The 12,889-nt window shown below is 41.8% G+C and overlaps 1 protein-coding gene across 1 annotated transcript in view; it reads left to right on the top strand.

The window, feature by feature from the left end:
* Window positions 1-12,889, top strand: part of ptprz1b (protein tyrosine phosphatase receptor type Z1b) — a 64,851-nt gene that overhangs the window by 46,550 nt on the left and 5,412 nt on the right. The window contains exons 9-19 of the mRNA XM_054625089.1: window positions 159-309; window positions 1,738-1,922; window positions 4,422-4,548; window positions 4,636-4,688; window positions 5,209-5,676; window positions 6,162-6,360; window positions 7,031-7,258; window positions 10,449-10,593; window positions 10,734-10,825; window positions 10,984-11,069; window positions 11,968-11,988. Of these exons, the coding sequence (XP_054481064.1) occupies window positions 159-309; window positions 1,738-1,922; window positions 4,422-4,548; window positions 4,636-4,688; window positions 5,209-5,676; window positions 6,162-6,360; window positions 7,031-7,258; window positions 10,449-10,593; window positions 10,734-10,825; window positions 10,984-11,069; window positions 11,968-11,988 (1,755 nt within the window). The remainder of the gene's footprint in view (window positions 1-158; window positions 310-1,737; window positions 1,923-4,421; window positions 4,549-4,635; window positions 4,689-5,208; window positions 5,677-6,161; window positions 6,361-7,030; window positions 7,259-10,448; window positions 10,594-10,733; window positions 10,826-10,983; window positions 11,070-11,967; window positions 11,989-12,889) is intronic.

Below are 12,889 nucleotides of genomic sequence, written 5' to 3'. Positions count from 1 at the left end.
GCCTCTCTGCCTCTGCCCGGCACCAACACAATCTCTAAAACACACACACTCACTCACTCACACACACACATCAGTTTATTTTGGCAAATGCACAGAAACAGGGAAAGAATCAACAGACACGTCTTCATTTCTTTGTCTGTCTGTCTCTCTGGATCCAGTTGGAGGTGTTCTGCGAGGTGATGACCGTGGAGCAGGCCGGATACGCGATACTGACGGATTACCTGCAGAACAACTTCAGGGAGCAGCGGCAGCAGTTCATGGGTCAGGTGTTTGCCTCGTACACCGGAGTGGAGGAAGTGCTCACGCCCAGTACGTCACCCAGACACCCACACACCCACACAAAATGTCTGCTGCTTGTGGGGCTGCACCAAAAAGATTAATTCGTAACATTGACATTCCATGCTAAATCAACATTTGAATGCTGCGCAGTTCTCTTGAACATGATAACTCATTAAAGCGTCGACCAAACTTCTTTAACTTTGGAACAAATGTCCACTTGGACTCAAAGATGAACTGATTAGAATTTGGTGGTCAAAGGTCACTGTGAGCCACGAAACAAGTTTAGGAAATGATGTGTTAATAATGTTTCTGTCTTCTTGTTATCAACGAAGGCCATCCAGCAACTTGCCATGCAGACTATGAGAACTGATTATTGTGCTGTGTTGGATATAAATTCCTTTTTTCATTAACGGTATTATTTTGAGTTCACACTCACGGTTTAGATTACCCATTTTCAGAATACTTTTTTTTTTTTATATATACGTATATACATTTATGTTCCCCTGAGCTTAATTTCATGCCATACTTTTAAGTCTTGGTGCTGAAAAGTCATGTAGCATCACATCACTTGCCTGCTCTCAGTGTTAAAATAGACCGGGATGGACTCGCCTATTGATTAACAGCGCAAGAAAATATTAAACTAAATCTCAGCATGTTATGATTTTGTACCATAAGAAATTCTTCCCTGAAGAGTTCAACCCAGAATCTCCACTTTTCCAAAGCTCTGAATCTTTTCACTAAATTAATTTATACTAAATTTTGGCCAGCATAGGCTTAAAAAATTGAACCTCCCTTCCTCGGAGATCAATATAGATATTTCATTATTAATCTTATTTTTCTCCATGACTGAAAAGATTCTTCTGTCTCTGTAGCTGTAAAACTGCCTTCCAAGGTCAGCCCAGTCATGATCATCAAAAGATAAAACTCATGACTCTCCATCTTCATGAAGTCGACCCTCAACTAAAGTGGGTCTTTTGGGTTGCCAGGGAGCTCGACTTTGTAGTTCTGTGCCCCTGCTCCTCCCATAGCAGGCAATTTATTTTGCAGCTCTTTTTGAAATTGAAATAAAGTATTCAGAAATTCAGAGAAGGTTTTTTTTGGGGGGCTGTAACAAATTCATGCAGCCCCGCACACACACACACACACACACACACACACACACACACACACACACACACCCACTCACTTTGCCACGCTCACCTTCTGAGCTGGGCTTTTTTAAAATGGATTCCTATTTTCTTCCATTTTCCCTCTGGTCGATTAACATCAAGTTACCTCCAGCAACACTGAACTTAATGTGAGACGTTGCACCATTTCTGTGCTCTCCTTTTTAATCTTTTTCTTTCAGGTTTTTTTATTTTTATATTTTATTGAGTTTTCCTGCATCACATCCGCACTAATCAATATTCAACATTTATACCAAGCTTGCCCTCTTTTTCCCCTTTACTCCATCTCTAGCCTGCAGCTCGGAGCCGGAGAACGTTCAGGCTGACGCCCAGAACGACACGACCATCGTAGTGACGTGGGAGCGCCCCCGCACGGTTTACGACACAACCATCGACTGGTACACCGTCACCTACCAGAGGCTGCAGGGCCGAGACCAGAGCAAGCAGGAGTACAGGACCGACGGGGACCAGGACGTGGTACGAAAGATCTCTTTATATGCACTCTCACATTTAGTGGTTGGAATCTCCAAAGGCCCCACGATACGATATGATCATGATACGATCCAAGAAACTATTAGTATTGCAATAACATATCTGGCAATTTATTTCCTTTTTTCCAACTGCATATTATGCAGTTTTTCAAAATCAGTTATATCTAATAATATCATATTTTCACTTGGTTAATCTACCTCTATTCATTTTTTATTTCGGCAAAATAGGTTCGTAAGTGAAGCAAACAGACTGACCAACACTGTTAGGAATGTTGCATCATGCACTTGACAAACTGGACTGTTTCTATTACAGTCTACGTAGTCTAATCCTGCTGACTCTACCTATGACCGCACCAGGAAAAACCTCCAGTGGCCAAAATGTTTAATTTGTATTTGCAATATTAATTCTTTACATAAAAAAGATTTGGCATCTGTGGTACGATCAGGCGGTAACCTCCGGTTCTACCGACAAAAAGAACTCTGATTGAATGGAAATGACTCTATTTCTACTTGGTTAATTACCTCAGTAAACATTGTAAACATGAGTTTATGGTCTCAATCTCTAGTTTCAAGTCTTATTCAATACAGCATGATGTTCATTTAGCAAATTATGGTCCATTTTGAGAAAAAAAAAACATAAAGCAGGGTGTGCTTTAGGACGGGCTTACTATGATTGACACCTCGCTGCCGCTGCCAGAACTGTATCGGCATCACTACATCACTCCTTCACATTCCAAATATGGTAACTTCCAATCATTGGTTGCAAACTTGAGGCTTCAAAACGTCCGTCCACAAATCAATGGGTGACGTCATGATGACTACATCCACTTCTTATATACAGTCTATGGTATAGATACAATTTTGCCACACAAAATATTGCGATACTATGCTGTTTCGATTATTTCCCCCATCTTCACTCACCTTTGACTGCATGTCATTTCAACTGATGTTTCACACCGTAATCTACAGTCACTCCCTTTTCTCTTGCAGCAAATATTACAAAAATAATTCATGAAATTCTCTCAAATATCCATCCACTCGCTATCTGTCACTCTCACATTGCAACTGCTGCCTGATCTGGGTTGATCGATTGATTGATTGATAGGGACGATCAATCTTGGCCTCTCATGGGGTCACTGAGCATCCCTTAACTTGACCAGCACCATCTGTGCATGTGTATATCTAGATGTAGCTCTGTATCAGTGTGTGAAAGACTTTTCATGTATGTGTGTCCTGATTACTGTCAATATAGATGCGCTCAGTGTGAGAGCATGAGGTGGCTTTTACACAATTGATATTGGTCGATGTGCAACTTGAATTATTATACCATTTAGATTATTTAATTTAAATGTTAAATACAACATGGATAGCAGCTTCTTCACCAATATTTTTAAAAACCTGTGTTGTAAAGTCTAAATAATTTAATATATTTTGAGAGTAAAAGGAAACAAGTCATCATTAGAACTATTATAAAATATTTTTTATCTAAAGTGGAAGGATATGTCACTGCAAAAGATATAGAAATATCTTCCCCAGGGGCAATTTCAGCAGTTACCAGGGGGCATGGGGCAAGATTTTGGAGTAGCTCAGTTAATTTGAAAAAATTAATAAATAGGAATTATGATTTATTTAAAAAAGACATCCCTATATTTGTATTTTTAGAGGGGAATAAACACATATGTAGCATTACAAATTGATCCTCAATAACCAAGAAACTAACATATGATTACCCAACTGCATCCCCAGGAGGCAGTTGTAACACCTTAACACCACCTGCTGCGACTGAGAGTGCATGAAAACCAATCAGAAAGCAAGCAGAGAAATAGATATAGATAGCGCAACGTGTTGGTTGAAACGTAGAGTACTGTTTCCTCAGGTACTATTATGAACGGGCTAAACCCAAACATCAACTATTCAAGGATCATTATTTGCAACAATATCCTTTTTTTAGATATAATTAATAGCTTTCAAAGCTACGGTAGGTAATCTTAAGAATTTAGCAAGAGTAGGCTAGATAAAAAAAAAAGATCTAACTGAAAAACCCAGCCCAGTGTTGCCAACTCTTTTTTCTAATGAAAGTAGCTCCAAAAGTTGCTAAATCTTGCAAGGAAGTCGCCAAGTCGGCAGCCCCTTCAGGACTCCCTCCAAAGATACTCCCCCAAAATAATCATCATGAACCTAAACAACAAACATGGCTATTGCTCGTACAAACAGCTGTTAAGCTAGCAGCTTGTGGAAGACTAGGGTGACGAGCAACGAGTGCACGGGCGGAATACGCACAGGCAGGTAGCGCATCCAGTCATCTCATTCTACCCAAATGAAATGTTTGGACGGGCCTACTACAGTCTCCTGCAACAGCCACAGATACTGGATTGATTTATTCATTCATTGATTTCTGTCAGGATATAATGAAGATTTCAACCAAAAAATATATCTAAAATGTCTTTAACACACTGTCATAAAACTCCCCTATGTGACTTTCCAGGGGGCCATCATCCCCAGCCTGCTGGCCAACAGCAGCTACGTTGTTCAGGTGATCGCCATTTGCACCAACGGACTAAGAGGACGATGGAGTGACCAAATTATAGTGGACATGCCGTTAGAAGACCCTGGTACTAACGCACACACACACACAAAAATAAACCTGTTTAATTTCCTACAAGTGTAAGTCAGTCTTCCTTTCTTTCCTGTCTGTATAGAAAGTGAATCAGATCGTGATGCTGTCACAAAAGAGCTGGAAGGCAACAGGGAGGTAAGGCAGTCTGGAATATCTGGGCTTTTATCTGACACTACTTTGCACATTCATTCGGCTGAATTACTTTGCAGCGCTGAAGTTGACTGCATTCAGTCATATCAGTGAACTTAATTATTATGCAAATGATTGTAATTATGTCTGCGGAGGCTTGTCACTGAGTGTTTGGTGAGCAGTACAGAAGGTTAGACAGGACTTTCCAGTGCCTTAAAGAGAGATAAAAATAAATGAAAAATAGGAAAATAGGACCATGTTTTTTGTTCTCTTCCACCCTGCATTAACAGAGATTACTTTATTCCTTATTATCAGTTAATTTGAATGTTGAATAAATAACTGCACTACCACTGTGTCTTTTGTAGGATGTTTATGTTCAATATTTAAAAAAAGAAGCAGTGACGGCATAAAAATAAGTAGTTGTTTCTCCTTCAGTGAGGCTTGTCCATCATCATCACATACAGGATATAACCAAACATTCTGCGACACAGCTCCAAACAGCAGTGCTTTTCCCCCCCTTTTTTAGGTCTCATCTAAAGCCAAACCTGAGACGCCAGAGAACAAGAATCCGGTGGATTTGTCTCCAGAGGACCACAGCCCCGTGGAGGAGATCCCAGTGGAGCAGACCAGAGTTTACCAGAACCAACCTACGCACTACCAGAACCTCCCAGTCAAGGTCAGCACCCGCTCGACCCCAAAGACCCCGACTGAGTCTGTTGTCCTGCAGAAAACCAGACCCAACCAGAATGGGAAAAAGAAAGCGGGCCAGAGCAGGTCCAAACCAGATGTTGTGGATCAGAACTGGATCTACGAGGACAGCAATCCAACGCGCGGGCCGTTCACCAATGTGGGTTTCGACGGCAACGGCGCGATATGGGTGAGCGAGGTGACGGAGCAGCCGGGCTTCCTGTTTCCAGTTGCCTGGACAACAACACAGCCGACGGTTCGCCGACAAATCACAGAGGAGGCCTCGTTGTCAGTGTTGCCACATCAGGTAGAAAACACATTGCCTCCTCTTCTCTTTCGCTGTGGATTTCATAATGCATTTTGTGGGGGAAATTGATTGACAGCGAGAAATGTTTTCAGGAAATGTCTTAGAGCTGCAATTAATGATTAATATCTATATCAATTAATTGTTTTTTGTAATTGTCAAAAATAGTGAAAAATATTCCCAAAGCCAGAAGTGACTATTTAAAATGCCTTATTTTGTTTGACCAACAGTCAAAAACTGACTGAAAAATGACCAAAAAAAAAGAAAAGCAGTAAATCCTCAGTTTTTTTTTCTTCAAAGTTTTCATTTTATTCATACTTTAACCTGATTCAACGTAAAACCTAACTTTGAAACAAAAAACTGGCTGGCACACAATTTTTTCACACAATATACCAGACTAGTGTGTTTTATATTAACCCTCGTCTCATGTTCTTGTAGTTTCCTCCAAGAAACCCAATGTTTTGTGTACTTCTTACTTCTACTTCCAGTCTGGGGATCACGGTCCACCAGACCAAGCCGGAGACAGCGGCCTCCCTTCTCCTCAGTCGGGCCTCTCCACCCCTCCTGTGGAGAACATCCACATCACAGATATCTTCTATGAAGACACAGTCAACAGCTCTCCACTAGAAACCACCACCTCTGCAGAAACAGGCTCTTCTGCTGCTGCTGCCGCTGCTATGATGCCAGGTCAGGTTCATTTTTCGGCACTCACATCTCTGGTTGGTACTTTGATCAGTGCCATCAAGGAATTTAAACTCATAAATATTGGAATAAGAACCAGCAGAAGAAATTTCAACAAATTGAAAAAACAGCAGATTAACAACTTGAGACATGAGACCGGAGTTGGAGCTGAGGAACAAAATCTACAGCTAATCTCTATAAACATATAACTGCATATAAATGCAGATTCATTTAAAAAAAATAAAAATAATCCAATACGCAGATCTCGTCCCGATGCCGACAAATTTTGCATTCATATGCATAATCTTTTTCGTAAAATTAACAGCCATTTTATACAATCATAACAACTTAAGCAGCAGTAATCATAATATCAAGCCCAGAAAAGATGGCAAGTTGGACTAACTTTTATGTATTTACTCTGATTTCTCCAGTATTCTTCAGTAAATGTTTTCTTATGTATGTGAAGATCTTAAAATATCGCAATTGTTTACTTTAAGATCTTTTGTTTTAAAATGCAGTATCCTGGTTCTAGCCCACTTGAATTTTGTGTGCTGGGCTTATTTGTATGCATGACACCAATATGAAAACTCATTCATTCCCATGGCGTACATCATGTCCTGTTGCGGCTTAACACGGGTCTCGTCTCATCTTCATGATGTACACCCTGGTCCCACAGGTGATAGAGTGGACAGCGTCTCCCTGCCGTTCCCCGAGGACAGCGATGCCCCTGTGAACAAACCTCTACCAGAGACCATCAGCTCGGTTCCCTCCACCCCCTCGCCGCCCTGGATCACCGCAAGGGCGGCGACCGCCAGCAACACCCTGGCAGAGTCGGTCTACAAATCATTCACCACCTCCTCTCTGCTCAGGGTGCTGATGCACACAACCCAGCCCATGTTTAACGGTAAGACATGATCCATAAGATATAGTGTTTACTTCCTATCAGAAGTGGCTATGAATTTATAATTTGAGGGATTTTACTCAACAGCAGCAATATCATTTAAAAAATGTTTTTCTTTGTGGTGGGTCGACAGCTGGTCTTAATTGCAGTGGATGATTGACTTGTGTCCTCTAGGCTAATCACTGCTTTGCTCTGTGATCTGGGTGGCACTTTGTATAGTGGCATTAAGTGGATAATGATGGTGCTGGTGTTGGTTGTGATTATATAAAAAAAAAAACTGGCGTTGATGATGATTAGAATGATAATCAGCGACTCTCTCCACTGGTTCAGAAATAAAATATGTCTACTCTCACTCAAATATTGCAGCATGTTACGACTCCACATGAGGTCATACTTTGAGTCCATTCAGGCTCTGTGATTAGCGCCTACTTTTTGGATTCCTCTTCAGCGTCTGCATTGTTTTCTGTGGCTCAACGGCGCTCTCTGGTGGCTGTTTTTTTCCTTTCGTTCTTCTCACAGAATGATGCAGGGCTCATTTCCTCTTGAAGGTGCCTCTTTCAACCAAGTTGATTTGTGGCATCTCTTCATTCTGGAACTCAATAAATCATTTCCAATTCTTGACTCTCTCTTCTTGCTTTGTAAGAACGCTGTGGGCGAGATGATGACTGAAAAGTCCACCTCTGCTGAGTCAACACTCTGTGCTTCTCTCAAAATTTCTGAGAATTTCAATTATTTTCCGTCATCTCTCCTGGAATGACATGATGATGCTAGTGTCCTGGAAACGTTGTATTATTTGGCTTTTCTTCCAGCAAACACACCCAAGTTCAAGGTCGAGGACTCAACCATTGGCCGCTCTTCCAGCCTAACCAACTCCCCGAACACTGCCAGTGGAGAGATCATCAACCCTGCAAATCCTGCTGCCTCTGTCCCAGAACGGGGATCTACTGAAGGATATTTATCTACTCCTCAATCACTCAACCTTTTAAATGAATACAACAGCAGTCCTTCTCCTGCCTTCCCTGAAGATAACAGCAGTGGCTTTATCTTTCATCACGACAAGTCCTCTAAGGAGCTCTCCATTGTCGGTCTACAAATGGATTTCGAGCATCCTCAGATATCTACCACTCTGGGGTTTCAGGATGGCTTAATCACTGAGCACTTCCTGCCTGATTATGACTCGAGTACCATCAACTTATCAAAAACAAACACTGTGGGAGGAATTAACCTGAATACTCAAAATGAGACCGACAGTCAGAATCGAGATGGTGTAAACATCTCGGGGCGTCCCGACAACGCAGAGGAAGCTGGGACAAATAGGAATGAAGAAGATGTATCTTTCTTTGATTCCAAAGGTCTGACTTTATCCCTTCCTTATAATTCAGAGGAATCCAGCACAGACTTATCAGCAGAGGGAAGTGGATCAGGATCTGACCTTTACAGCAACAGACTCGATCAAGAATCTGACAGAGTCACCACAGTCAAGACCGACCTTTCTACTCTTCTAAATGTAGCTATCAGCTCCAGGGTGGGGGACACTGTGAAAAAGAGTAGCTCAACAGGAATTAAGATGGATAGTGGAACAGATGGCGAGACAGACGGAGCAGGAAGCAAATTAAGTAGCAAGAAAGAGTGTGAAACAGAGGCAGAGAAAGAAATGGAGGAGAACGAAAGTGATCCACGCGGTGAGGAAGATGAAAAGACAGAAGGAGTAAATCACATTGGGGATCAGAGAGTGAGCGATGCGGACGGTGAAACAGATGAGAGTGCCAGACAGCTCAATAATACAGCAGGCTGTGACACGTTGGAAGAGAAAGGGGGAGAAACCGAAGCTGAAACTGCAGTAGGGGAGGCAATATACACCGAGGCAGGCAGTGGGGATGAAATTAAGTCACATTTTCAAGTTATAAGCTGGCCGGAGGATGTCAGTGGTTCTGGTGAAGGTGGTGGAAATGGAGGAGAAAGTGGAGGAAAAAAAGTAAGGAAAGTCAGTGATGTTAAAGAACGTATTAAAGCTGTAGGAAAGAAAAGTGGTGATGGAATGGAAGTCGGTAATAAAGAAGTCGTATCTGGAGGAAGAGATGGTCTCCGGCTGTCGGTCAGTCAGGATAAACGTCCAGCAGGGGTCCCACTGTTTGACAGCAGTGAAGAAATCGATGAGGAGGGTCAAAACAGAAGTCCTGACAGTCACGTTGTTGGGTTTAACTCTACACCGGAGGACGACAAAGATGGAGACGGATATGGTAAAACAGACGGAGGTCTGGAGAGCACTGAACACACCGGAGGAGGCGGTAAAGAGGATAGTGATGCAGCTGTAGTTGGAGAGAGTTTGCAGCATCTCTCAAGTGTGGACGCGTTGTTGTTTGATGCTGCAAGAAGTCCCCTGTTGGGGCGTCTCGTCCCTCTGCTCAGACTGACAGATGGCAACGAGGCCCCGGAGGAGGGAATGGAAGGTAAACGTTACTCAATGTCCTGCGTTTCCTCAGATCTGCCTCTCTGTCACACGGTGAGACAGGAACGTTTAGTTTTCCCTAAAGAGTTTGAGTGAGGTGGCGTTATTTCTTTCGTTCATTTCATTTCATTTATGTGGCTCAGGACCATGAAATAATAATAATAATATATAGTAATAATAATACTTTGGCAAATACCTTTTGTCTGTGATTAATTATGTGTACTTTCTTTCATTCAAACTTGATACGCGTCTCACGATTATCATTACAGCCTTAATGGCAGAATAGACATTTATTCAAAACAACACGGTTATTGCTTGCGGAAACAAAAACACTTACAGCTGCAATTATCAATATTTAATATAAACAGAAGATGAAATGACTAGATGTAATAGGCGTCAGTCATAGTGATGGACCCACGGAAAATTACATCAAACCTCTGTTTCTCCTCAGCTTGATGGATCATTTAAATGTCTCTCAGCCATATTATACTATTATATATCACTATTATTAATACATAACTGTGTCTGTTGCTATCATGGAATTCCTGATTTATAAAGTTAGTTTAAACTAAAGTTGTAGAGAACAATATACTGACATGATCTTTGTGTCTCCTTTCCCTCTGTCGTCTGTGCTTTGTGACACTCCCACAACCTACCCTTCTTTCGTTCCCTCTCTCTCTCCCACTTTGTCTCTGTCTGTCCCCCACCACACCCCTCCCTCCCCCTGCCTCTCCTCTCCCTCAGAGGGCAGCAACAGCAGCCATGAGTCTAGGGTGGGGCTGGTCGGAGGCGTGGACAGGGAGAAGAGGACGGTCGTCCCTCTGGCTGTCGTCTCCACTCTCACCATCCTCTGTCTGCTGGTACTGGTGGGCATACTTGTCTACTGGAGGTACACACACCTACACACACACACACACACACACACACACACACACACACACACACACACACACACACACAAGGTCAATATCTGCCCAAAGCAGTGTCCCCTGTGTACTTGATTTAGATTCTGATACGTTTTTGTCACAGAAACTGTGTCCAGACGGCTCATTTCTACCCAGATGATAGTGCATCTCCTAAAGTCATATCGGCTCCATCGACGCCCCTGCTGCTGGCCACCGGTAAAACACACACACACACACACACACACACACACACACACACACACACACACACACACACACACACACACACACACACACACACACACTCTCACACACTCAAAGAACTTTATTACAATATCACCGTGACATCAATCTGTTAAACTCTGTCCTTGCAGACGGTCACGAGCCACTGACAGTGAAGCAGTTTGTGAAGCATGTCATGGAGCTGCACGCCGCCAACACCTTCTCCAAGGAGTTTGAGGTAAAAAAAAAAAGATAGTAGAGAGATACACTACCTGAGATTCTGCTTGAGAAAGTTTACCAGTGTAGAATAAAGGGATCCCTTAGTTTTGATTAGTTTATATAAGTATACAGTTAATCATTTGTCATAGTCCCTTAATGCTCCTCCATATCTCTATTAACATCATGTTCTTCAGGAATATCATTTAGCCCAGCGATAATGTGTAACTCCCATGTACTAACCACAGCAGTGCTACTTGGTTCTCGTTCCAGTCTCCAAAGTCAGAATACGTAAGACAGGACTTCAAATGCGATATAAAACTTACTTTTTTTTCTCGTTTATATTGAATGTGAAACAGTGTTTTAGTAATGTCTCATGTGCAGTATTGACATATTTTAATGTTGTTACATATTTTAGAAAAAGCTTGTGGATAAGTTTCAACAAAAAGCACATCTGCATGACATCCGTCACCTGTTTCCTAGCATGAACCTCCTGAGTAACACACACAGATAGGATTCATTGAAGGATACTTCTCCCGTGTGATTGCGTTTTTCATTAGCTTTTCCATTGATGCAGTAGAAAACCTACTTATTACATCAGTGTAAAAAAAAAAGTGGCTAAAATAAAGGGAGTTTTTGGGCCGAGCAAAGCCTTGTAAATACCTCAATCCTTTAAGCGTATTTGCACTATTATTGTTATAGTGTAGAATAATAGGCCATGGCTAACAAGAGTCCACAGCTCAGTTGGAAAATATTAGTGCATTTCCCACTTAGCCCCGCCTCTCTGTGTGTATCTGAACCCCATATTCCTGTACCTGCACTGACTCCCTGTCTGTCTGTCTGTCCCCCCCTACCCGCTCTCCTTTCACCACCTCCACCACCATCGTCGTGCTTTCTGCATCCTCACCACCCTCCATTAGATTGTCAAAGAATCCTATGAGGTAAGACACCTGCTGTATCCCCCTAACCAGTTGCAGAGGCGTGTTTTTTTTTTCACTTTCTTTACCACTCGGGTAACTTTGAGCTTTGTCTCATATGAATTGTCCCTGTTGACAAACCATTCGGCTTGTAGACTGCATCCTCTGTATTTCATATGTGATATTTTATGTAAACTTAATATTTTCCAGTAATTTAGTACAAATACCAAGGTTGTTTCTCTCTGCTTCACATTTCAGTCTGTAGTAGAATCTGATTTATAGACATCTATTCAAACTGATATGGAGCCAAGAACCCTCACAGTATAAGTAGCAGTTTAAATATTTTGTTAATACATATTTATATTCCTTTATAATAATGAAATAGAAATGAAAACCCTACCATCCCTGCAGCTGCTTGTTGTACCACATTTTTATTGAATCTGAGGCTTTAATACAGAGCACATACAGTAGCGTCAGTCTCCTTCATAGATCCATAGACTGTATATAAAAAGTGGATGTAGTCAGCTTGACGTCAACCATTGGTTTGTGAACTGCCGTTTTGAGGCCTCGGGTACCGCAATTTGACCGTTGCCATCTTGGTTTTTGGAACCAGAAGTGAGAAGAAGAGGGTGGAGCTAAATACAACTGAACCTGAATAAGACATTTTTATGTGACCAAAATGTAACAGTTTCCTTTCATGAATGGAAAACACATGGAAAAAATCCTAGACCGGACACAGCTGTTGTAGCAACCTGTCAATCACAAGGTAGCCCCGCCCTAAAGCATATCGTGCTTTATGGTCTATTTGACTCTAAATGGGGCCATGATTAACTAAATGAACATCATGCTGTATTGAACAAGGCTTGAAACTAGAAATTGAGACCATAAACTCATGTTTATAATGCTTACTGAGGTAATAAATCAA

This window comes from Anoplopoma fimbria, chromosome 23, assembly GCF_027596085.1.
Source record: "Anoplopoma fimbria isolate UVic2021 breed Golden Eagle Sablefish chromosome 23, Afim_UVic_2022, whole genome shotgun sequence".
Taxonomy (NCBI): Eukaryota; Metazoa; Chordata; class Actinopteri; order Perciformes; family Anoplopomatidae; genus Anoplopoma; species Anoplopoma fimbria.
This window is presented reverse-complemented; position numbering and strand designations above follow the sequence as displayed.